Source organism: Gymnodraco acuticeps, unplaced genomic scaffold, assembly GCF_902827175.1.
Source record: "Gymnodraco acuticeps unplaced genomic scaffold, fGymAcu1.1, whole genome shotgun sequence".
NCBI classification, from domain to species: domain Eukaryota; kingdom Metazoa; phylum Chordata; class Actinopteri; order Perciformes; family Bathydraconidae; genus Gymnodraco; species Gymnodraco acuticeps.
In genome coordinates this window covers 1,801,340-1,828,119 of record NW_022989949.1, presented here as the reverse complement: position 1 = coordinate 1,828,119, position 26,780 = coordinate 1,801,340, and the positions used below count along the sequence as shown (strand labels likewise).

The window sequence follows — 26,780 nt, the reverse complement described above, 5'->3', positions numbered from 1 at the left end:
AGTATCACTATTGCTGAAGCTGCCAGTCAATATTTTCGATTATTATTCATTTTTAAATGGATTATTTTCAACAAATGTGGAAGCAGGGCTGGGTTATATATTGATATTATATAAATGACACTAGATATCTTCATGGCACGTGTTTTGAGTACTGTACAAAAGGTTTGTGTAGTTTTAATTATTAAAAAGTATACTAATTTACAATTAATCACATATGTGTGGTTTGATAAGTCAAATGTTATCTTAATTCTCCAAGTCCAAACTCTGCGAATATTATTCTGGTTGATTATTTGGTGTTTTTGTAATACCCTCCAAGTCCTGAAAAGCTGTTGGGTCAAATCCCAGCATAATATCAATTATATAGTAGCATCAACAGGCAGATATCCCCATTAAAAACAGCCCTACAGTAAATATAGTGTCAACATTACATTACATTACATTACATTACATTACATTACATTGCATTTAGCTGACGCTTTTGTCCAAAGCGACTTACAATAAGTACATTCGACCAGGAAGACACAACCTTGAAGAAAACAGAATCATATAAGTACATCAGGTTTCATAGAGCCAAACATTTCAAGTGCTACTCAACTGGCTTTAGGTAAGCCAGTCCTTTATTAGTATAAAAGTGCTTCGTTAATAGTTCTAACGCTCGAAGTGGAGTCGAAAGAGATGAGTTTTCAGTTTGCGCCGGAAGATGTGCAAGCTATCTGCCGTCCTGATGTCAATGGGGAGCTCATTCCACCATCTTGGAGCCAGGACAGCAAACCCACGTGTTTTCGCCGATGGGAACTTGGGTCCCCCTCGCAGCGAGGGCGCAGCGAGTCGTTTGGCTGATGCAGAGCGTAGTGCACACGCTGGGGTGTACAGTTTAACCATGTCCTGGATGTAGGAAGGGCCAGATCCATTCGCAGCATGGTAAGCAAGTACCAGTGTCTTGAAGTGGATTCTAGCAGTTACCGGAAGCCAGTGAAGGGAGCGGAGGAGCGGAGTGGTGTGGGAAAATTTAGGAAGGTTGAAGACCAGACGAGCCGCTGCATTCTGGATGAGCTGCAGAGGTCGGATGGCACATGCAGGTAGACCAGCCAGGAGGGAGTTGCAGTAGTCTAGGCGTGAGATGACGAGAGCCTGGACCAGAACCTGAGTCGCTTTCTGTGTCAGCTGGGGACGTATCTTCCTGATGTTGTAAAGCGTGTATCTGCAGCAACGGGTTGTAGCAGCGATGTTTGCAGTGAAGGACAGGTTGTTATCTAGGGTCACACCCAGATTCCTTGCAGTCTGAGTCGGGGAAACAACTGAGGTGCCGATGTTGATTGTTAGGTCAAGAGTGGGACAATCTTTTCCCGGGAGGTAGAGCAGCTCAGTCTTGTCAAGGTTGAGCTTGAGGTGGTGAGCAGACATCCACTGAGAGATGTCAGCTAGACAAGCAGAGATGCGTGCAACGGCCTGGGTCTCTGAGCGGGGAAAGGACAGAATTAAATTGGGTGTCATCAGCGTAGCAGTGGTAAGAAAAACCATGCGGGCTAATGACTGTTCCGAGCGAGTTTGTGTACAGGGAGAAGAGGAGGGGACCAAGAACAGAGCCCTGAGGGACCCCTGTAGTTAATTGACAAGGGTCGGACTCAGACCCTCTCCAAGTCACCCTGTAGGTACGGTCTTTCAGGTATGAGGTGAGGAGGGAAAGAGCAGAGCCTGAAACTCCATGTTTTTGGAGAGTGCGAAGGAGGATCTGATGATTCACCGTGTCGAATGCAGCAGACAGGTCCAACAGGATGATGACAGAGGAGAGGGATGCAGTTTTGGCAGTGTGCAGTTCCTCCGTGACAGCAATGAGAGCAGTTTCTGTGGAGTGACCTGCCTTGAAACCAGACTGGTGCGGATCCAGAAGGTTGTTCTGATTGAGATAACAGGAGAGTTGTTTAAAGACAGCGCGTTCAAGTGATTTAGACAGGAACGGGAGGAGAGAGACAGGCCTGTAGTTTATAACATCAGACGGGTTGAGAGTGGGTTTCTTTAGGAGAGGGTTTACTCTTGCCTCCTTGAGACTGTTTGGAAAGTGACCAGAAGTTAGAGAAGTGTTGATGAAATGGGTGAGAAACGGTAGAATATCAGGAGCGATTGTCTGAAGGAGGTTTGAAGGGATAGGATCCAGAGGACAGGTGGTAGGGCGGGCAGAAGTAATGAGGGTAAGAACCTCACTTGGAGAGAGAGGGGAAAAGGAGGTTAGTGTGTTGGTGGAAGGAGGGTCTGGTGACCCAGCGGTGAGTAAAGGTGAGTCAGAAAAAGAAGAGCGAATATCATCAACCTTTTTTTTCAAAGTGGGTAACAAAGTCGCTTGACAGAAGTGAGGAGGGGGGAGGGGCTTTTGGAGGGTCCAAGAGGGTGGAGAAGATGGAAAATAGTTTTTTAGGATTGGAATAGGAAGATTGGATCTTATCTTGAAAGAAAGTGCTTTTTGCCTGAGAGATCGAAGCAGAGAAAGAGGAGAGGACAGCCTGATAGGTTAGGAGGTCGTCACGGTGTTTGGATTTCCACCGTTTCCGCTCTGCTGCCCTAAGGACGGTTCTATTAGCACGCAGTGCATCATTTAGCCAGGGAGCAGGAGGAGACTGACGAGCCTGCCGAGATGTGAGAGGACAGAGAGAGTCCAGAGAGGATGAGAGAGTAGAGAGGAGAGTTTCTGCAGCAGAGTTTGGTGGCAGGAGTTGGAACGAGTCAGAGGAAGGGAGGGCTGAGAGCACCGACGAGGCAAAGGTAGAGGGGGAGAGGGAGCGAAGGTTACGGCGGACAAGTGCAGGATGAGAAGAGATTCGTTTGTTATGTTTGGAAAGGGGTAGAGAGAATGAAATGAAGAAGTGATCGGATGTGTGGAGCGGGTTTACAGAGAGGTTAGAAGTAGCGCAGTTCCTTGAGAATATGAGATCAAGGACGTTGCCAGCTTTATGAGTCGGTGGGGACGGAGACAGTGAGAAAGCAAAGGCGGTTAACAGAGATGTTAGTTCGTCTGTCTTCCCTGTCTGGAGGTTGAAGTCTCTGAGAAGTACAGCGGGAGGGCCAGTTTCAGGGATGTGTGAGAGGAGATGATCTAATTCCTCCAAGAAGTCCCCCAAGGCGCCTGGTGGACGGTAGAGAACAACAATGGTTAACTGTATAGGATGGGTTACTGTGACGGCATGGAATTCAAAGGTGGAAGGAGTGAAATTAGGTAGTTTGAAGAGGGAAAAGCTCCATTTGGGAGAGAGCAGGAGACCAGTGCCACCTCCTCTGCCAGTTGGTCTGGGTGTATGGGAGAAGGAATATGCAGTGGAGAGAGCTGCTGGGGTGGATGTGTTGGATGGAGTAATCCAGGTCTCAGTGAGAGCAAGGAAATCCAGAGACTGCAGGGAGGCGTAGCCAGAGATGAAGTCAGCCTTAGGAACAGCTGACTGGCAATTCCACAGGCCACCAGAAACTAGATGTTGGATCTCAGTGGAGCATGTGGGATAGATGAGAGCAGGCCGGTTATATCGATTAGGAGATACACGGGGCCAGTGATAATTGCGAGAAGACACATGAACAGGAATGGAGAAAATACACATGATTATAGCACGAGGGGCTAGAAAACTAAAGAAAAGAGAAATAAGACACCAGCTCAATCAGAGTAGGATTTGCCTCCTCTTTGCCTCCCTCGTGACTCCCGTAGGACTCCAATGTCTTTGTCAGTCTTACTCCCGTAGGACTCCAATGTCTTTGTCAGTCTTCGGCTGTCTGACGCTGAAGCTGACGCTCCAGGAAAGAGCTACCCAAAATGGACGCCTGATTGCTCAGTTCTCACAGCTGTTGGGCCACGCCCCTCTAATTAGTTAACTATCTACAGCTGATGGGCGACAATAGACTGGCCCTGCCTATATTAATGCAGGCTTGAGTGCTGAGACCTGTGAAGCAGGTTTCGCCTGAGCAGATCAGAGATTTAAAATCTCTCAAAAGCGATTTAGCCATTTAAGCTACAATAACAATTATACAGAGTCGAATAAATGAAACAGAGAAGTCTAATTAAACAAGAATATAACTTATAGTGGTTGCTGCGTCAATAGGTAATGTCGTCACCGGGTCCAGATGCACACTGAGTTCATCAGATTTTAAATGCGGTATTTAAATGCTTTTTAAGGTAAAAAAATGACTGAGTCACGCGGTTGTACTTCACGCTATCAATAGACTGGCCGTGCCTATATTAATGCAGGCTTGAGTGCTGAGACCTGTGAAGCAGGTTTCGCCTCAGCAGATCTGAGATTTAAAATCTCTCAAAAGCGATTTAGCCGTTTAAGCTACAATAACAATTATACAGAGTCGAATAAATGAAACAGAGAAGTCTAATTAAACAAGAATATAACTTACAGTGGTTGCTGCGTCAATAGGTAATGTCGTCACCGGATCCAGATGCACACTGATTGCTTCACTCCCCACAGTGTGAAGCAGAATGCAACATATCTGACCACACAACTCTTTTCCAAATTGCTGCAACAGTCACTGAATTTCAATTTCTCTCTCTTGGCTCCATACAGCAATTAGTCTCTTTCGCATGCCTTTGATCCTTTCTCTTCACCTTCTTTTGTGTTCAGGAAGAAGCACGAGAGTCAAAGCAGAAAGGGAGGGAAAAAACGAGGAAAGGAACGATGGAGTCCATATTGTCGGATCAGTCTGCTGCAGTGGATGATCTGGTGGAAGCGAGCATCCAAGCCTTCGGTTTGTCCTTTGAACACTATGTCTTAGAATAAAACAATATAATCCAAAGTTGTATTCTATTGTCACTTAAACAGTTATGTTTCATGTCAATTGTCTTATATTCTGTAGACATGCATGTGAATAATGATGACCAGGCAACGACTGACACAAATTAAATGCACATTAATTAATAGCAGGTGATGCTGCTCTGTGGGTATTGCTTCCTGATGATGAGTGACATGTTATTTTCTTCTTCCAGATGAGAGAGGCACTTTGAAGGATGCCTCCATGGTGCGCATGTTTATCATGATGCACCCTTGGTATATTCCTTCAATCAACCTGGCCAAGAAGCTCGTGCTCAAGTATCCTTCACCTTTGTTTATGCTACGATGAGATCTATTAGTGATTATCTAGACATATCGTTTCAAACGCTGGTGACAGAAAGATATAATCAATGCCTGTTGTCTATCTTGATTGGTTTATCTGTTCATTCTCAATTATATTTAAGAGTTTGCATAGTTGGACCTTAACTGTTTGATAAGATATCAAGAGGAGAGCTGCACTGCTGAGCGCCGAACAAGAATATGCCACCTTGTCAAGTACTCATCTTTTTATTTATGATTTAACATGCCATTTATTTCCTGTACTTTGGTCTTTTATGGGTTAACAAATCAATATTGACAGTAACTACATGTCATACAGAAATTGTTTTACAATGCAACATTTATTTACTGCAATTACAGACATATATTACGTGAGCTAGGATACAATTGTATGCAAAAACACAGCAGAAAATTATTTGGACCTTCACATTTACTGCTGTATTTCTTTGTTTGTTTTAATTTGTTTTGATATTCACTTATTTTTCATTTTCGCTCAAGATAACTTATGTTGACTGCTTTTTGACAACAAGGTCTAATAAAGGCATGTTTATAATATATTTTTGTATTTAAGCACAACTAAATCATGGATAGTCCACAACTAAGTGTGACATGGTTGTTTAAATGCTAACAAGTCGATCCTTTTCCATCGTCACTGTCTTTTCATCCCTTTGTTCTGCCTTGCAGGTACTGGATCTCTGAGTTTCCAGCAGAGTTCAATCTGAGCCCGGAGCTGGCAGAGGAGATCAAAGACTTTAAAGACCTCCTGACCACTGAAGGCAACGCGAGCCAGAGCCAGCTCATTGACCTGGACAGTGTGTGAGTTGTTGACAGTGAATGAACATCTCTGTCTGAGGGGTTTTATATCAGTGTGCCCTTTTATTGCCTGCTCTCAGACAATGCTGAGCTGTCATTAGCAGTTCAATCACTTCTCCTTTTTCAACAAAATTCATTTCTGTGTGACCTCGAGTTTCCTTGAGTGCTCCATGAGGACAAGGAAGTCCCCTATGTGTGACTTCAGCTGAGCGAGGGAATTAATTCTGCATTTGTAGAAACATTTTATGGTTGTAAATGAGAGACTTTTCATCAAATATTCTACAGTTTGTGTGTGTTTTATCATCCCTTTCAGGCCATCGTATAAATGGAAGCGGCAGGTGACTCAGCGTGTCCCGTCAGTGTCCAAAAAGAGGAAAATGTCCCTGCTGTTTGACCACCTTGATTCCTGTGAGCTGGCTGAACACCTGACCTACCTGGAGTACAAATCCTTCTGCAAGATCCTGGTCAGGCTGTAGTCTGTGATTAAACTGTGTGTCGAGTGTTTACAGCTCTTAAATTCCTTGAATTCTCAAGTAATGCCACATGCTGCATGCTCTCTGTAGTTGCTAAGCAATACTGGTAAAAATCAACTTTTACTGGCGGTAATTATGTTTGTTTTCTCCAAACATGTTGCTCTTTGAGTGTTATTTTGAGAAGCAAAAGCATGATTGGGTTGGGTGCTGCTGATTTAAATGGTAGACATTTTTAGATAGTTTATTCAAGTGTGATGTGTTGGTGGTATGAGTGCTGGTAATTGGTCTTCTTGGCTTTGTCTTTGCTTCCTTTCCAAAATAGATGCTGGCTTAATATAAAACCAAATGAGTCATGGTATAAAAAGAGCATTTAGTTTACTATGTAAAATGCGCAGTGATGTTGCTGTTCTGCATCTCCCCTTTATTTCCTAGTAAAGACTGGCTTTATCAATCAGCCTGTTGGCTGCTTTGTTATCATCGTTGATGCCTTAAAGCAGTGGTTCTCAAAGTGGGGGGGCGCGAGAGACCAGGAGGAGAAATGGTTATTAAAAAAAAAAAAAAAATCATAATTTGAAACATTATTGATTCGAAAATAATATGATACAGTACAGTACTATTACGTCTGGGTCTCTGTGTTTCATTAAAGCTCGACTCTGTGTGCGTGTGGAACGAGCCATTTTGTGTGCGTGAGCGAGAGAGAGAGAGAGAGAGAGAGAGAGAGTGCACCGGTACCGGAGATCGTTGTTATTAGCTTCTGGTGCTAGCGAGCTACGCTAACGGATATAAGGAGTTTTTTCAACAACAAAGTGGAGGAGAGTCCTCTCCTGTCAGATTGAGAGACTCAGTGAGCTAAAGGACTCTCAGTGTTATCTCTGTGGGTCTCAAATGTTTTGGTCACCATTAATGTAAACAATTATTTCCGAGGCACACCTTTATATGATCATTATAGTTATACAAAAATAAGAGAATAAATGAAAAACAGGTATGAAATACTATATGACAGTAAAACAAGAATAATGTTTAAAAGGGTGATTTGTAAAATATCCATAAAGAAAAAGTAAATCTGTTTACAGTTCTGTTTCATATGGGTGTTGAGAGAGGTATCCATAGATCTCTTCATTTTGCTCTCAAAGTGCACCAGATTGATGCTTTCAACTTCAATATTTAAAAATAAATCTTCCCGGGGAGCTTGCCCCCGGACCCCCCTATGTGAGGTCCACACACCACCTGTAAAAATAGCACTTTACCCCTGCTTACACCTATATGCCGTGAGCTGATTATCGAGCCTTCATTGTAACAGTCGCGGGTACAGTACACTGTGTATTTGCGTGGGGATTGTTGCAGTAGAAAATTCCACTTAAGCGCCCGGTACATTAATGGGAAACCCTAAATGTTTGAGCACCCTCTATGAAACGTCAAGCTACCCCACAGCACCCCCAAAAGAAGTCTCTGGCGCCGCCACTGAGCCTGACTATTTGTGTTGGGGGGGCCCGACTTTTTTTTTTCTCCAATGGGGGGGCCTGACAGAAAAAGTTTGAGAACCACTGCCTTAAAGGGATATTTTAACATTGTTCTAAATAAACTTACTATAAAACAGAGAATTGTGGATTTTAAACTTAAGTGTCTGTACAGATAAACAAAACATAATATAACAGGTTCATAAGTACAGGTGTTAGATTGGGGATTTTGTTTTGATAGGTCGCCTTTTCCCCCTTTTTAATTATTTACGCTAAGCTAACCAGCTACTGCCTGCTGCTACATGTTACAGCGCCACGGCTTCCACAGATGAATTTTTTTAACGTATTTATTGTCAAAGCATTTAATGTATTCATTGCTATCGGGATGTTAATAGCATTCCATGGAATATAACAAAAAGTGTTTCTGAAATGAATTACCTACCCCTCCTTTAAGTATAGGTCAAATGCAATGTGGATTGTGGATTTAGTTAGACCCTTCAAGACATTTTGCAACACCATTTAAAGATATCAGTTTCACAACTTATTTTAATAATCAAATGTGTAATGCTCCTACCTCCTCTCAGTTTCAGGACTACCACAGCTTTGTGATGCACGGCTGCACGGTGGATAACCCCATCCTGGAGCGTTTCATCACCCTTTTCAACAGCGTCTCCCAGTGGATCCAGCTCATGGTGCTCAGCAAGCCCACCGCCCCGCAGAGGGCCGCCGTCATCTCCCACTTCATCAGGGTGGCACAGGTCTGTCTGCAGTAAACAGCCCTAATGGACTCACACAGAGACAGAGCTGGCAGGAGGGGGGGGGATGATTGCCTGCAGCCACAGAGACAGACGAGAGAAAGTCGAAGAAAGGTGAATTAGTGATTAAACTAAGAGATGTGGAGAAGCGAGGAAAAGTCACAGCACTGATTTGAAATAAGATGGATCATTTCCCATTCAGGGGCACACACTTGGAGAAAAAGTGAGTTTAATTTAGAAAGGCTTTAGAGGGATTAGCATGGTAAGATGCCCACTGAGACCTCTTTAACATAATGCTGCTGCCAAGGGAAAGCATCTAGGAACTATTGTTTTAGCTAGGTAATGATGCATTTGTGGCATTATCCAAACAGCTTTTATGGATCCAAGGGGTTATGAAAGTGTCTAAAACAATGCATGAGCAGGTAAACATTCATTTGAATGAATGGAAATCACATAATCACCTATTTTTCCCGAAAGAGTGTGAGCCAAGACAGAACATATACAATGATACACAGTGTGCACTTCCTGTTGGTTAGACATTATTCACTGATATAAATCTACAATACAGGAATCAGTGGACATTGTTTGAAGGTGGGATTACTGCAGAGATAAATAAAGGGTGGTCGGGAGACTGTGGTGCATTTTAGGTAACATAAACATACATCAATGAGAAAATTCCCAATTTCTCCCTCTCAGTTTAATGTGTTAGAGTGCTACTTTATTTTAGGAGGTAACAAATTACTATGCCATTAGTTTTGCATGTAGTATCATTTGTCCTTAGAGTGGCTGTAGGATGCATCATTGGGGACCAATTAATGCCGGTACAAAATGTTTTTGTATCTAGTAGATGCAGAGATATTTTAATAAATAATTAATCATTTTAAACACTGGAGGAAATGATTAAATGAATGCTGTTATATGGTTAATATATATTTTTTTCCTGCAAGTTCAGCTTCACTGGAATTACTATCCTTCTTAACTGAGTGCTAACTTGTTACTATTAAGGGGACAGTTGTCTTTTTAACAATGGTAAACTTTGGTCAGTTGCAAAGATTTGTGTAGAAGCATTACACTTTTCCATGTATCTCAATTTCTCTGCTCATAGTAAATGAATCCAGTTTCCAACTTGCTGCCCTACTGTATTTGGCTCTGTGCCCATATGTCTTGAGACTGTCATTCACTGTTGATACATTTTCAGTTTGATGTTATCGTTTGCTCTGCCAGATGGGCTGAGGTCTCCCTGTATGGCAATTCACTCATTTGTGCAAGGCGAGGGTGCTTCAGTGGACCATTGAAAGAGCAGGAAATTATTCTCATCCGAATAGCCTGCAGTGCTATGTGAATGCATCCTCATTACTCATTTTCCATCTGTCCTTCTCTTCAGTTATAACAAACGTCTGTCCCTCATCATTTATTGAGCGAGGTCTCAGCAGGTTTGAACAGATCCATCTTAATACACCATCACTCCAAAACGTCAGCAGGGCTCTCTTGCTTATTCACACTCCTTGACATTGAGCAGGACTTTTCCAGTGTTTCCTGGAACTTTGACAATGTAGTAGTGATGCTGATTCTGAACCAGCATAATGCATATGACAGATCAGCTAATAAAAGCCTGATAATTATATCCAATGGTCTCCCACCTCCTAATCTTCCTTTTTACGTTTCTTTTCATCACCACAATCAGTGTCTTTTGGTGAATCTCTAACATAGGAAGTGTAATGGTAATTAGAATTTGTTAGCATAAACAATGCTGAATGGTCGTGAACATACAAATAATTGCAGGATATCATACTTATTTTATTTTTCACCCATTAACAATGATCAATTCTCTTTTAAAAAGAGTTTTAGATTCTCTCTTAGCATTGTCATTGCTAGCATGTTAGCAATGTGTTGTTCCATTTAACTCTTAGCATCGGCGTGCTTTAGGGTAGCCACACAGAAGCGCGAGCATGACTCGTATTACAACGAGCACTTCCCACTTTGCACCCATGTCCTTTTGGCCATGTCATTCATTCAGAAATAGTGAACATTTGGGCACAGACCATCCCTGCTGAAAAGTCTCATGGTGAATTCAATTTCAAATGTCTCAAACTTTGGTATTTAGTATGATAGCCGAGTATGAGCACATGCAGGGACAAAACATTTCCAACAAAATACCAAGTGCATTCATAGGCCACACAGGAGCTAGTCCTGACATACTTGACATTTCCCAAAGCTTCCCTCAGGGTGCGCCGGTCGTACAATTTTAGCCTCCTGTTGGGAGTGCATCACAAACGACTCACATCCATTAGTCTTAGCTGTGCAGACTGCTATTATAATTTAAAATGAAAAAACATCCCTTTCATGCTCATTAAAAAGACCCATTCTAATTTATTTCACAATATGGTACGTGTGCATGTGTCTGTGCCTTCTGGCTTTGAATAAATAGCCACATCACCAATCGGCTGAGTGCCAACAGTTGGTGAATCCCTCTCGTAGCCCTTTTATATAAACACCATTTATTCTACTCCCAGTGGAAAGCCCTGGCATGTTGACAACGAGACCTTTCTGACGGTCACATGCACATGCAGTTTAGCCGAACGCACTCTGTGAATGCGAGGCTGCCTTTCACACTGCTTTGCCAATTGATTCCAAAGGGTGTTTGAGCTGAACCAAATGATCCCCTCTGGCAGCCCACCCACACAGCTGCGACCCCATCGATTTTTCTGTGAGATGCCACACAGGCTGAAGGGCGGCGGGGAGCCCTGCGGAGCGCCATTCACAAAGTGTTAGCTTAACTTTGACATAGACAGGTTACAACATTCAGTCATATTTTGGTATTCCAGATCGAGTTAAGTGCATGCTGCTGAATTTGTTTTACTCATACTGTAAAATGTTTTTTTAACCTCCACCACCTCGCCCTATACAAGCATTCCCTGTCTCCTCTTTCACCCTCAGAGTTATTTTGTCCTCCTTCTCGTTGACAGAAGCTGCTGCAGTTGCAGAACTTTAACACACTGATGGCTGTGGTGGGCGGCCTCAGCAACAGCTCCATCTCTCGTCTCAAAGACACGCAGACCCACATCAGCGCCGAGACCAACAAGGTGCAGTAGCTGCTAGCATCCTCTCAACCTTCACTGATCTCTTTCTGGCACTCACAGCGTAAACACCACCACACAAATTCAATGTTCACTGCGTGTCGATGCACTTAGCGAAACAAGTGATATTACATCTTGATTCAGTAATCCGCATCTTCTCCGCATGAGCTGCCAAGCTCCTTATCTGTGCCCATTACTCCTACTCTGTGGGTTTTGAGAGCTATGAATCGAAGCCATGTAACTCAAAAGTTGGGTTGCAGTCTCGTCTGTTATGTGAGTCCATCTGGATCAAAGTTTTACACAATGTTTCTGATTCTTCTAAACAAATCTCTCTTGAGAAAGGCTTTGTGTTTGCTGCCAACTCATCTTCTACCATTGTTCACCCCTTAAAGGTCCCCTATTATACTGTTTTTCATCAATATATTCTCACATATACAAAACATGTCTCTGAAGTGTTTGGCTGAAACACCAAACAGATCATTGCAGCATCCCATAATCCCCTCTGTTTCAGCCCTGTTTCAAAAGTGCTGATTCTCTGGCTGTTACTTTAGATGAAAATAAGGAGCCCCTCCCCACGCCCCTCTGAGAGACATTTGGTTACAAAGAACACAATGGTGCTCTAGGAGGAGATTCAGGTGATAAGGGGGGGGGGGGGGGGGGCTAATGGTTACACAAGCCAAAAAATCGTTATGACATCATAAAGTGGCCAAAATCTGATCAGCTCATTTTCAGACAGGGTTCTATATAAATGGATCAGGACAGAATCTTTGTTCGCATGTTGAAATTATTTCCATTCACCCAACCTGCAGGTTTTTAATAACCTCATTGAACTGGTGACATCATGTGGGAACTACAGTCAATACCGCAAGCGCTTCTCAGAGTGCTCAGGCTTCCGGTTCCCCATCCTCGGCGTGCACCTGAAGGACCTGATAGCCGTGCACGTGGCGCTGCAAGACTGGGCTGATAAAGAGAAAACACGGGTCAACCTGACCAAGACCCAACAGCTGTACGCCATCCTTCAAGAGCTGGCGAGGATCCAGACCACACCGCCTCACATCGACGCCAACACAGACCTGCTCAACCTGCTGACGGTGAGTAAGAACTGGACAGAGTATGTATTTGCAGCGTCCAAGATGTTTGGATTGAATTAGAGTTGTAAAGAACAGCTTGTACCGGGTAAAATCAGGGCCTGCATTAGGTGCATTGAGTGTGTTATTCATCGTGAAGGCCAGAAGTTGAAGGCACTCGAAAGCACCCAGACCGCAGTGAAGTGGAGGGAAAAGTTTGTGAAGGACAGGCCGTCTGTGATACACAAGGTTTGTTCCGCTTTGGTTTGCTTGGCCAGACAGACTGTACAGTAGCCAGCTGAGAGGAAATCTGTTTACAGGCATAGGACTGAGATCACGTCCAAAGCTTTCAAGGCATGAACCTTCACAGTTTTCTATTTTCCTGAACAGATGTGGTCCACAGTGGTCTTGTGTCGGTATGGTGAGAACCACTGAGAGTTGCCCTTTGAGTAAAAAGAACATAACATGAGTGATACAGAGAGGGTTAAACAATGCATTGAATTCTACATCTTTGGTTGTCAGGACGAAGAGTCATCACCTATTTATAAACATTACTGAACTTTAAATTGTTAACCTGTGCTGAGACCTCTTGTCTTTTCCTGTATCCTGAAGACTAAAAAGATTCTACTGTCGGAGCGGACCAAAAAGAGTACCTTAGTGAAATAAGCATCTTCTTAAATCTCAACAATGTTGCAGATAAATATATTGTGTCATCACTGCTTTTACATTTGAACTTCTTCCACAAAGTATTTGTATGTCTTGGCTGACAAAACCTTGCTCTCTTTCCTTTTATTCCACTTTGTGTTGTATCATCCCATTACCAAGCATGAACTGGAATACATAGAAGCCTAAAATAAATACCCAAATCACATTCTGACCGTTACATACATTTAGCAAATGACACTTTTTACAGTTTAGAGCAAACAGCTACAACTCAAACAAATCTGGAAACCTGTACTACAGCATGTGTGGTGTTTTCACACTACACACTAATCCCCTGAGGTGTGTTGGAGTATTTTTGGCAGATGCAGATACGATTATCCCGAATTCGAGAAGCGTTCTGTATTCAAATAATCCCGAGAGTTTAATCAATGTGGCTGCAGGTGTTCATGTGAGATTTCAGCTAGTTCCTCTTTCTCTCGTTGAAAGTGAAAGAAACAACTTGACAGGTTTTTTGGGCACCAGGGAAGTTTGTCAATACCCAATTATCTTATGCCACTGCTTATCACAGTTGATCTATCTTAAATCCAAGGTGGGTAAAGCGAGAACAGAAAGAAAGTCAATACATCCTTCAAAATAGTCCTTTCAAAGTAAGTAGATTTCATTACATCACCTTGGATGTAACCTTCTCCCTGATATACTGTAAGCTCCATTAGATGAGAAGGCCAAACAAGACTAAACACATTATTTCCTTCTGCACTTACCACACAATAAAAAACAGGAAATACAATTACGCTAAGAAAATTGCTCTGAGGAAAGCAACATCATTTGAGGCCAACAATGGATGAAGTGAGGAATTGAATGTGGCAGAAAACACTCACTTGTTGCTATAGCGGCTGTGTAGATGTAAAAAATGGATATACTAAAATATTCCTAAAAATAAGAGTTTAATGTGTATGACGGCATTTTGGTGTCTTTGTGTCTATTTCACATTTGCAGTTGGACTAAATCTCAAATTCAAAGAAATGATCTTTAAACATCTATTTATTAACACCTAAACACAATCTGTTAATGTTGTGTCTTTACCTGTAAACCTTTGTTAGATTTGTACATTTGATTTAACTAGTGCCTTTACTCTTTATGACTGTTTTCATAACTGCTTTTTATTGTTATACTAATTTGCATTGAGAGAAGCCTCTAAGATTTCATTGTACACGATAATATAATGCCAATAAAGATCTTCAGATTCCCTGATGTCAAATATGGAGACATACAAGTCCCACTTTTCTGTTCTGTGCAGGTGTCTCTGGACCAGTACCACACGGAGGAGGAGATCTACCAGATGTCTCTACAGAGAGAACCTCGCAAGCCAGCGGTGAGCAGCACACTGATGTACCCTTTGTCTGTTCTACCTGTCTTGCCATGATGGATGATCACATTGCATTTTAAAATGGATTTATTTGCCTTCCGTCATCACATTTCCACTTCAGTAACCTTTGACCCATGCTATGTAGAGCGACCGTCTTCTCTTTACTTTGTGGGATTGCAGCATGTGTTTCCCCGGGCTGACGCTGATCGTTGTTTTCTAATGTTTTTTGTAGCAGAACTCCAGCCCCGCCCCCGCGCCTGACCCCAAGCCCACCATGATCGATGAGTGGTCCGTGTCGGTGAAGCCCAGCACCGATCCCACCATCATCAAGAAACACATAGAGAAGATGGTGGAGGTGAGTTTTGTTTCGCCCCTAAATGTTCCTCTCTCTCAGCTCTGATTGTGACCTGAGGGACAGAGGAAGGCTGAGGGAGGATTATCTGTGGTTATCCTCTCCCTCATCTTGACATGATAACTGCAAAGGGCTCTTGGCTATTTGTCCAAATGGTTAGTAATCTTTCATCAATCCCTGTGACTCTACTGTGGGTGATGGTTTATGGTTTCTTTTTGCTTGGAATTGAAAGTATTAAGAGTTCTGTGTTTGTAAGGAACATAGACTCTATGAAGAAGTAGACATGAGCCAGTTCAGTAGTTGCAAAAACAAGTCGGATTGTGTTGAAACCCATGGGGAAATGTTCCTACTTCCTACTTCAGTTACTACATTTGTAAACATTTTCCTAATGAGTTGATGGTCTTGAACCGTTGGTTTCAAGTCGTCTTCAATATAGCATGATTTTCATTTGTAAATAATGGACCCAATTTAGAGTAAAAAGACAATTAAGCAGCTTTAGTCATTACCACAGTGACCTGCTATCTGACTCAGAAGAATCTTAAAAGTTTGAATCTCAGAATAACTTAAGAAATCGTAATGTCCAACTTTCTCAATACAATTTCAATGTTTTGATCCAGCACAGAAAATAAAACAAATACCTTTCTATCCCATAAGAATCTAAACTTGGCTATTTTTAGCAGCAAAACATTCTGAATTCACACTGAACCAACCAACTGTCACATTCACAGTCAGTCTTCAAGAACTTTGACTCAGACGGTGACGGCCACATCTCTAGGGATGAATTTGAAGCCATAAGGAACAACTTCCCATACCTCAGCAAGTTTGGAGAACTGGACAAGAACCAGTAAGGATTTTTCTTGTTTAATCACTACTGTTAAATCCTTGTAGTTTTCAGACTGAGCCAACTCTACTTATCTTTGTTTCTCTCTCACAGAGACGGGAAGATCAGCAGAGAGGAGATGATCGACTACTTTATGAAAGCCAGTTCTCTGCTCAACTGCAAGATGGGTTTCATCCACACTTTCACTGAGAGCACCTACGTCAAGCCCACGTTCTGCGAGCACTGCGCCGGCTTTGTGAGTAAACACCCACTACTCTTGTGTAATCATCTTTCGAGATAGTCTATTACCTCACTTATTACCCCAATGCATCCTTAAAATGGACAACATAGTATCTGCAATGAAATAAGGAATTAGATGTCTCTAACAAATATTGATATTTTTTCCGTTTAATTATTGGTTTTCAAATGCATGGATTTCTTGCCTGACCGAATCAATTGCAACGTTTGTTTGAAAAAAAGGTCAAAGGTCAGTTGAGTCATATGGACTATCTGCACTTCATTACATGTCATCTCTCAGAGGTTCCTCCTGTCAGGTCAGGGCAATACCAATTACTTTGAGCTGTAGCCACACACTGCTGAAGTTGCATTCTGGGAAATATGGAGGAAGGTAATTGGGCGAGATGATAACCCTCCTCTGTGGCAGTGTTACATCTATGTGTATGTGTGTGTGTGTGTGTGTGTGTGTGCCCCTTAACATCTGTCTAAAGTCCCCTGAGGAGCTCTGTGTTATTAAGACGCAGACAATGTCAGCACTCAGCTGTAATGAGAACAGGAGCATGGCCCTAATGTTGAACTGCTGACACGCAGATGACACCGCATTCATTTGTGTGTACTACATGTGGAGAGAAGCTCAAGAGGAAATGCTCAAAAGAGAAGTATGCCATATGTGTAGACGTTCAAAAACACTCAAAGGAGCGCGGCATACATAAAGATGCACACATTCTCCAGGGCAGCATTTTCAACCCATCATGAAGGGAAACGGTGAATAACGAGCAGAGAAAGATAAGGACTCTGACACTGTGTGCCTCTCCTTTTGAATACGATTGTGTGGCAGAAGTAGATACACTAGCCACTTCCTGTTCAGCCTGCTTGGGCCTTCCTCTTGGCTCCTGTACAAAAACAATATTTTTTCGCAGCCCATTTTTCAACACTTGTCTCAAAAACGCTGTTCAAGCCCTTCTGTAAACACGGCAGAGTTCACCCACATCTCGCATGGATCATCACGCTCTTCTGCCTGCAGCCCCCTTTAGTCTGAATTCTAATTAATGGCAAACAGATGCGTTTTACTGAACGGACAAAACGATAAGACACAGATCACAGAGTGTGATTTTTTTGTACATCTCACGAGAGTACGGCAGGTCTTTAGCTGGAGGCTCTGAGCACTTTAATATGAGAGATGGCAGAGAGCTATGCAAGTATCTTAAACATTTACGCTTCATAGAAACATAATTAAAAGGGCTGGAATCATTTTGTTGTTGTTGTCTGGCCTTGAATAGAATATGTTAAAATCATCTCGCTGGGGAAAATTGCTGTCAGGGCAATCTATAATTAAACAACAAATTCAGGCCCATTTATTGTCCTTTTTCACACCTACAGATATATTAGCTTCCTTTTTCTTATTTGGTGCATTTAGGTTCATAACGCTAAACCTTCCTTGAACAGAGTTGGAGAGCATGGCACACATATTTTTCTAGAAGCTGTAAATCTAAATAGGACTTTCTTCCGGCAATGTTCAAACCAGTTAAAAATACAAGCGGTACTGGAATGTTAAGCCATAAAATCAAGTGTAAAACTTTCCCTGTAGAAAGATTCTAGCAGAAACCTTTTTCCAGCCATTGAGACAAAATGGAGCACCAAAATGTGACTTCTTATTTAATAGACAAATAGATACATTTCACCAACAGGCCTTTAGAACCAACACAATTCCAAAGTGTGTTGTATAGAACAAGATTGCCATACGTCTTGTGGGAAAAACTGTTGATTATGCCAAAGAAAAAAGACCTGAGGAGAGTAGAGCAACATGTGCTGTCTAGCCAATCCAGATGATGTGAAATCTACTTTAGATACTGTTATTTCGATGTTGATATTTTGTGTTTCCACAATGATTAAAATGTCCACTCTTTCACACATTGTAAATCTATTTACAAAAGGTGGTAGCTGAATGACATGTGATTTTGGCACTCTAAAAGTTTGGTAGGAATAGATGGAAGGCCTTTTTGTAGCTGCGACAACATCACATGACGTTTTCCACATGAGCATCAATGTGAACATTCAAACATTTCATTGTGAAGTGCCAAATCTTGCCCCGATTTCCTCGAACCTTAGCGTAAACCGTCAAAGAGAGATAGTGTGTGAGTGTGTTTGCAGTCTTGTTTGTAGTGCATTGTGTGACTCACAGGCAGTAAAGGTCAGTCAGTGTAGGCAGAGCTGTGATGAGAGGTGTGTCTTTGCTCGTAACCGACTTCTTTGTTGTAGCGCCTCTGGCTGTTCACGCTCTCATGATGTGTATGTGTGTGTGTGTGTGTGTGTGTTTGTGTGTGTGTGTGTGTGTGTGTGTGTGTGTGTGTGTGTGTGTGTGTGTAGGTGCCTCTGTGTGTTTGTATGCATGTAGGCTTGTGTGTGTGAAGAGGTCAGGATATTTTGTGCTTCTTCAGATGTGCCAGTGCAGTGTGTGATCTCCAGCTCGGCTCTTTCATGTCATTGTTCCCCCCACTGTCTGTGGACTCCCCGTGTCCCGCTTGATCTCGCCCCCCCCCCCCTCTGTCCCGCCAACCTCCTCTCTAGCTCTCGCCCTTTTCTTTCCCCTCCATTGCGCCCCTTTTTCCTCCATCCTTTCGCTTCAGCATCAATGAGGCGCATCAAGATGTGAACTGTATGGGTGTTTTAACAAGTTTTAGCCCATTAACCGCTCATTGTTCATACTTCCTCTTTAGGTCGACCACTTCCACGTTTTTAATATACATTTGCTTTCAGGCAGTTATTGGTTTCCCATAATTCATTTCACTTTGTACCACAGCTTTTAGAGCCTTGGCGATGCATTTGACGGCGGCTGAGAGAAAATGCACGTTTGTTGTAAAGACTTTAGCTATTTAAAAGTTCAAATCAAATCAGCAAGTGGCCAAGTATGCCACATTGTACATTTTAAGTCTTGTAGATTTTCTCCCTTTAGTGAAGTTCATCTAGCTTTTCCTGGCTCATATCTCTCAGTAAATGCTGCTTCACTTTGAGGATTTTACCATTCCTCTTGCCCAAATGGGAATTAAATCACATCCTAATTAACACTCCACCCCATTACCCTTTATTCCTGTCTCTCTGCAGATATGGGGCTTCTACAAGCAAGGCTACAAGTGTAAAGGTAAGAGAGCAACACATTTAGATTTGACTCTGCTGCACCCTCACCAGTGAAGCCTTCAAATAATTAGTGATTATTTTTGAATCCATCGATTCCAAACCATCACACACCCTCTGTAGATAAAGATCCACAGGGTTGAAGAGCTGAGTAAATGTCAACGACACAGAAACCATGGCAAATAAATCACAGCCTTTAAATATATGTCCACATAGAAAGCTTGGTTGACTCAAAAACAGATAAGCTCCCATCAGCTGGGACCACAATACACACAATGCCATATTATGTCCCCTTTCCTGGCTCCCAATAGGTGTTTGAAGAAGCTGGTTGATTTCACAAATGTATACACACTGGCCACCTCCGACACCTTCTTCTCATTATCCTCAGAAACACACACTCTAACAGCGTGCTTCTTTTCCCTGATGTGCCGCCGGTGGTGTGTGTGCTGACGGTAAAAAGATTAAGTAGTGATCATCTGCAGACGTTCAGCGCAATAAATAAGTAACACTGCATATGTTTCCACCCAGATGCCGTGCAAAAAACGTTGGAAACGGTGCCAAATCTAAAATGCAAATAATGCAGGTTTCCATCTGCTGGAATCATTTGAGAAGTGATTGATTACAGCTCAGCTTTATGAATGGGAGAAGCTCGAGAGGGAGGATCATTTGCAGGCAGGATTTGTTTGTGCTTGAAGCAAAGGGCTCAGTGTGTCCCTGCTCCCTTCTTGCTTTCAAAAGCAGTGGTTTCTCACATTTTGAAAGTGTTACTGTACCAATGAAACTGGACCTGCAGTCACCCTATTCTTCTCTTTAAACAGGCATTATACTCTCTCTTGTTCTAGGCATTAACAGATTCCCCTTTCAGTCCGGTGCACCTAATGTTGGCTAATGCTTATTAAAAAGCTTGCAAGTTACCATCAAACATATGAGTTGCATAGCAACAAGATGAATTAATGCTCTTTGAGGTCTTGTGGTTACTCTTGTGTTTAGAAAGACAAACAATAGATTCTTGTTCTTTCCCCGCCTCATTTCTTAATTACCAGGACATGTTCGACTTAAAAGGGTTGCTTATCTTTTACTTTTAGTTCAAATTTAGATTTTTGGTGCTATGAACGCAGTAATTAAAAGCTATGTTGCTCACATGACTGCTGCTGTTGTGACACAAGAAGTGAAACATAGCATGGAGGTGAGAAGAGAACAAGCAGCAGCACTTTACACACTCACAACCCCACACGCTACACCCTGCCATCCCCTCTCCTCTCTGGAGGAGTGCATGTCTCAGAGTCGGACTGGGAGTGTTCTGGCTTGTTCCAGCGCATTAATGAGACCATAGGAAGTCAATGACAGAGCCCCCCCTAGCCATTCATCCCCATTAGCATTGTTAGCCTGTACTGAGGGAGGTAGAGAGAGTGGCAGAGACATCATTGAAATGAATCACCCTACGCAGTGCAGGCGTGGAGTGTGTTGAGACCTCTGAGTATGTGTGTGGATATAGTTGGATGTGTGTTTTGGGGCTGTAGACTTTATTAAGAATTAGATATGAGAGGCTCTCACTGTCTTTGAATCCAAGTTTATATTGGATATCACACTCCTATTTTTGATCCTCACTATTTAAATGAATAGCTCAAGATTAGGAATATTCACTGTGTCACTAAGAGATGATCAACACCACTTTTTATATTTGTTAAATGAGTGCCTGCTCTTCCCCTCAGTTTGAATCTTCATGCTAAGCTATGCTATTCAGTTGCTGGGTTTAGCTACATTTTCTTGACAGTGGTATACGTTTTCTTTTGTAACTCTCAGCAAGAAAACAAGTGTTCCTCCCAACATGTACAACTATTCCTGTAAGCCTAAAACACCCCCTGTTTTGTGGACATTTTAAGTATTATCCTCCCAGCCCTGGTGGTTCTCTGGCCTGAGTAGGCGGCTGCCAAAGTAAGAATAACACAGCAAAGTCAGAGCAACAAAACAAGAGAAAATAGTGCAGTGAACAATTTAAAAGAGAGGTTTTTAAACTGCCTCTAACTCAACAGTTCAAGGTAGACAGTTAATGAAGATGCGAAGAGAAATAATCAACCTCCTCATCAAAGGAAACATGGATGTTGTCTTTTAACTAAATCTAAGAGTCGAGGGAAGGCAAATAAGATAAGATAAGACAAGAGGTACTTTATTGAAACATCTCAATAGAAATAAAATAACACATACATGTTGAACTACAAATGTACAGTAACAAAATATAAAGCAGGATATTATATATATATGTGAGGAATGGAATATTAAATATTAGATTGAATATACATGTACAGTGTGATATTAAGTCCAAAGAGCTTAAAAACAGCTTTGTAGAATGTCTCTAAAAGTAGGAAAAGGTGATTTTGGTCACTGTGTCCAAACTAAACTACAGTGATGTGTGTGTGGCTACTTACATGTGTATGGGATGCCTTGCTCACGCTCCTCTCCTCTCAGACTCCCCCGGGTTGAAAGAGTTGTGTTCAGGCACAGTTGGCCTCAGTGCATGTGCATGTGCGTGCCAGTGTTTGTGTGTCTGCATGTCGTGTAGAAGATCATTCCCGTCTCCACTGGCTCTTCCGTTTGCCCCAATGTTTTCTTTTTCCCCCATGTCTCTCCCTTCCTCTCCACCTCTCCTTGCCCCCCCCCCCCCCCTCCTGCAGCCTGTGGGGTGAACTGCCACAAGGCCTGTCGGAGCCGCCTGGCCGTGGAGTGCAGGAAAAGGACGAAGAGCATCAGCCACGAGACGCCTCCCGCCCTCCAGGCCAGATCCTACAGCTTCCCCCCACCTGCCAACACTCCACCCAGCCTGCAGCACTCAGGTGAGCTGCTGTTAGGACAACATATGTTTTACGTACTCTTTATATGGATTTTATTTGGTTTGGTAAACATTGGCTCTTCAAACTGAATCGTAAAAGAAATTAGCCCTAGGCCTGCATGGAATAGTTTCATTCGTTTTCTTGATTTTAAAAAACACACAACATTTACTGATGCTCTTTAGAGGTGAAAGAATCAGATCTTGTACTTAAGTAAACGTAGAAGTACCAGAGTGTAGGAATACTCTGTTACAAGTAAAAGTACAAAAGTATTAGCATCATAATACTTAAAGTACCAAAAGTACTCAGTATGCAGATTGGCCCATTTCAGAATAATATATATGATATGTTTTGATTATAGTTATATTTTGATGACTTTGTATTCTGCAGGGCAGCTTGTAAATGTTAATCCAGGTGTTACTAAAGGCTTATTTAAGTGCTGATTGTATTTTAAATGATTGATGTGCCTCCTAATTGTAGTGGGGTAGAAGTACATTGTATCAAAACATTTAAATACTCAAGTAAAGTACCCTAAAATATGGTACTTGAGTAAATGTACTTAGTTACTTTCCACCACTGTCATTATAAAGTTGAAAAAAATCGAATGTACAGTGTAATGCAGGCTCCCTAACCCTTTGAGAAAAGTATATCTCAGAGGATTGTTATATCACATTCTCAGCACTGCATGTCACCGCTGCAACACCTCCACTTTTCAAAGGGCGCTTTGCTCTGAGCATATAGAGCACTGACATTTGGAAGATTTTCTCACTCAAAAGGTGTAATTTGCAATGGAAATGTGATTGGCTCAGTGACCTGGGCGGTGTTTTCATCAGCAATAAGTAAAAGTGCTGCCCTGTCTGGCTTTGTTTAATATCAGTGTGAAGTTGAACCTCCTCGACCAATGAGCCGGACAAGGGAACTGGCAGAGTAAACACACAGAAGCCACACATTCTCATCAGCTGTAGGCAGTGATTTGCATTTTAAATTTCATTGACTAATCTATTCTTGCTTACGCTGTTTCAGTAATTGCTGAAGAGGATTTAGAGACCTTGGAGGAAGGAGTGTTTGATGTCCACCTATAACCAGTTGACTGAGGTGAGAGAGTGCTGCTCACTTTCAATGCTATTCTTACACTGATTGCATTCAAACTATGATTGTTATTGATGTGCTTAGTGTGAAAAATACGTTGCATGGAGAAAAATGTGATCATCAGTCACATTTTATGAACATCTGCTTTTTGATTGCCGAGCATGACTGTGAATAATAATCATACAAGAATAATAATGCAGCACAAAATAGAAAAATAGACGGACTGAGCATAAACAGGGAGAAAAATGCCTTAATTAAGGTACAATAAGTGGGAAAATAAAACAAACTTGAAACAATATGATCAAATAAAATGTAAAAAATAACACATTACCCAACATGCATCCTACATGCATAACATAAATCAATACATAATAAAACATACATTTTATAGTTGACCGCTGGATATAGGTTTAACAGAAGGTGGTTATTCCTGGAAAGAAAGAAAATAAATGTATTCCTGGAATTGTCCACCAATTCTTAATTTTTTTTAATGAATCCATCAATAAAGGGAAGCTGAGCAGGAAATACCTGAATGTCATCTTCTGACATTTTTTGCATGGGACCCATTAAGACACGGCAAAGCCTTCTTATAACCTTTCAGAAAAGTTTGCATATGAATATGAGTTGTGAGAAGTTTAATAAAAGAACAATTCTCACATTGCTGTATTTGAATAATGTGTAAAGGCCTACAGATGTGAAATGAATCAGTATTTAACCACAAAAAAAGGCTATGGAATTGGGAGTTAACCTGGGAAAATGTTCTTCTTTCTTGTCGTCATTATTAATACAAATATGTTGGCACATGACACAAAACAGGCATACCAGATCAACATAGACCCCGGAGGCTACATTAGCAATTAGTTTGTTGCAATTTGATCATGCATACATATTTGTTTATAATATAACAAAAAGGTATTGAAACTGTATTTTGACACAGGCACTTAAGATTGTAATCACCACTTTAAGGCAAGTTTTAATTAAGATTACACAGTGACTCAGGGCTCTGTGCGACACAGTGCTGGTGTTTTTCTGGATGTATTAGTCATTGTATCCCAATCCATGCAGGAGCCATGGACTGAAGTTTGATTTTGTCCAACAGGCCAGTCTGCAGCTCTCTATTTTAGAATCCCTCCTACGGCTGGTGTGCACGAAGCTAAATCAGCGTCTGTGGGGCCCTGACACCGAATGTGCTACAGTACGTCAGTTTTACAGCCCTCAAACTGAAGAGAAATGCACTGAACACAAGCCAGGATCCCTCCATGCTGCCACACAGTGGACACATCCTGCAACAGCACCCCCACCCAACTCACATGAATGTGAAGACCAATGTGAATGGAATGTCTTTGTATGAAAATAAATGTACAATCTCTGCATTATGATTCTGTATTGGCCAAAAGTGTTACTGTTAAACTTACTATATATTTAAAAAGATATCCACAAAATTGTATTTTCTTCGTGGAATGCTAAAGTCAGTGGAGTTTATAATTTCAGTGCACAATCGAAATGGCTGTCTACATTTTTATTTTCTGTAAAAAAACAAAAACATAACAGGTGCTGTTATCGCCAAGAATGTAAACCAGACAGCTACTGTCTTCTTTGCCTGAGAAGCTTTTTATTGTACATCATGTTATTTTGAAACACATTTCAATGGACCAATAATAATAGGACCCATTTTGATGTCAGATATAATATTGTTGATTCGTGGTGCATGATGACAAAAGCAAACAATGTTTCCGAACGCTGAAATGACTGTGTGGACAGTTATGATTAGAAAGGACTTTGATCAATGTTATATTTTTGTCATGTTTACCAGAATATCAGTAACTGTCCTGTAGTTATTGCTGTGGTGTTGTTCTCAGTATACAGTCCTGTCTTGTACCAGTGCATTGATAGATGATCCATCCTCTTGCAGTGCTGTGAATGTAGCACACACAGTAAAACGCTGCTGTCAGATAAAGATCTCATTTTCCCTGAGACTGTATGCTGACAGCGGAGAGTAAAAGCCTGGCTAACGTTAACTCAGTTTTTGTTCCCGGTTCTTAGACTGTCAGTGAAAACAAAAGAATCAGAAGAATAATACCAACATTGGAGTAATGAATCTCTCCATCCGACAGCAGCGTATAAATATTATATTATTTCCCTGAGAATCTGCTTTGATGCAAGTTGTATTTTGCTGTTTTGATCCTGCATGCTTCTCCTTTCATGGCTCTATTCTCTGGCCAGACATCTCTATTGCTGAGGATCTTTTTTATTTTTAATGTAGCATGCCAAGTCATCATTTATTTAGGAAACATGAAGTGTTGAAATTCCAACAGAGGAAATGTTTATTTTGCTTTGTGCCTGTGGAGAGATGAGTTCAGACTTTAAGAGCCTACTGTTAAGCGCTGGTTGGTTTTTGAATGAGAATCCTCACATTGCTGGTATTTATTTTTCTGTATAAATAGCTAAATAGCTGCCGGTTCTATTCTGACGAATGATGTTTGTTGTCATTCTGTGAATGCATTTTTCAGACTGATGTCATGCTACTCCTTGTGGTCGATTCCCCAGTATTAAAAGCAGCAGGCATCACTCCAATATGTGTTCTCATTCAGAAAAAGGTTTTGTCTCTATGAAATTCAACACTTTTGTCCGTGAATCTAAGGTTTTTATTCACTTTGATGATCCTTCACTTTCAGGATATTTTCAGCTTTTAGCGGCTGCTTTGATCTGAAAATACATCCTGATCTACTTCCTTAAATGTCAGTTAATTTTTGTAATCCCAGGTGAAAGCTGGCTTTTTTTGATGTTTTAACTTGAAGAGTTTAAGTGTAAGAATTAAAGCCTGGGTTGGGAAAACTTAAGTTATTAAAACTTTCTTTTAAACTGAACCTAAAGAACACACACAAAAAAAATCTAAGTTATTTTTCTCTGTTCCTGAAAAGGCTTAGATTAGAGGCACTCTAAACAGTGATAATGTAATGCTGTGTAAGCTGAATCTTTCCCTGCATTGGAAGCACAATTCAAAATAGTCCAGTTGAATAAAACATTAGGCATCCAACTCTGAGGCAGATGCCAGATGATTAGGGAGGACATTTTTTCTTATTTTACATAACATAGCCTATTAGAATTTGACCAAAATAGCCCACAGCACATTGCTACTTATTAATGCAACTATCATTTCACAGAGGTGGGAAGTAGTGGAGTACAAATACTTTGTTACTGTACTTAAGTACATTTTTCTGGTATCAGTACTTTACTCCACTACTTATTCTTCTGACGACTTTTTAGTTTGACTTCTTACCTTTTTAAACACAAAGACCTGTACTTTCTACTTCTTACATGTTGAACACAAATACCTGTACTTTCTACTTCTTACATGTTGAACACAAATACCTGTACTTTCTACTTCTTACATGTTGAACACAAATACCTGTACTTTCTACTTCTTACATGTTGAACTCAAATACCTGTACTTTCTACTTCTTACATGTTGAACACAAATACCTGTATTTTCTACTTCTCACATGTTGAACTCAAATACCTGTACTTTCTACTTCTCACATGTTGAACTCAAATACCTGTACTTTC

The 26,780-nt window shown here is 41.5% G+C and overlaps 1 protein-coding gene across 3 annotated transcripts in view; it reads left to right on the top strand.

Annotated features, from left to right (window-relative positions):
* The window catches only part of LOC117542718 (RAS guanyl-releasing protein 2-like), a 36,326-nt gene extending 10,539 nt beyond the window's left edge, over positions 1 to 25,787 (top strand). Inside the window, exons 2-17 of one of the 3 annotated variants that reach the window (XM_034210542.1) lie at positions 4,602 to 4,725; positions 4,964 to 5,066; positions 5,247 to 5,303; positions 5,772 to 5,903; positions 6,214 to 6,364; positions 8,415 to 8,588; positions 11,552 to 11,668; positions 12,472 to 12,753; positions 14,690 to 14,764; positions 14,994 to 15,113; positions 15,839 to 15,954; positions 16,045 to 16,186; positions 19,270 to 19,306; positions 21,972 to 22,130; positions 23,148 to 23,219; positions 24,313 to 25,787. In XM_034210542.1, the coding sequence (XP_034066433.1) occupies positions 4,656 to 4,725; positions 4,964 to 5,066; positions 5,247 to 5,303; positions 5,772 to 5,903; positions 6,214 to 6,364; positions 8,415 to 8,588; positions 11,552 to 11,668; positions 12,472 to 12,753; positions 14,690 to 14,764; positions 14,994 to 15,113; positions 15,839 to 15,954; positions 16,045 to 16,186; positions 19,270 to 19,306; positions 21,972 to 22,130; positions 23,148 to 23,206 (1,794 nt within the window). In that variant the 5' untranslated portion in view covers positions 4,602 to 4,655 and the 3' untranslated portion in view covers positions 23,207 to 23,219; positions 24,313 to 25,787. Of the gene's footprint in view, positions 1 to 4,601; positions 4,726 to 4,963; positions 5,067 to 5,246; positions 5,304 to 5,771; positions 5,904 to 6,213; positions 6,365 to 8,414; positions 8,589 to 11,551; positions 11,669 to 12,471; positions 12,754 to 14,689; positions 14,765 to 14,990; positions 15,114 to 15,838; positions 15,955 to 16,044; positions 16,187 to 19,269; positions 19,307 to 21,971; positions 22,131 to 23,147; positions 23,220 to 24,312 lie in introns of all 3 variants that reach the window. The other 2 variants (XM_034210541.1, XM_034210540.1) reach the window with 2 other exon arrangements.
* The last annotated feature ends 993 nt before the right edge of the window (positions 25,788 to 26,780 follow it).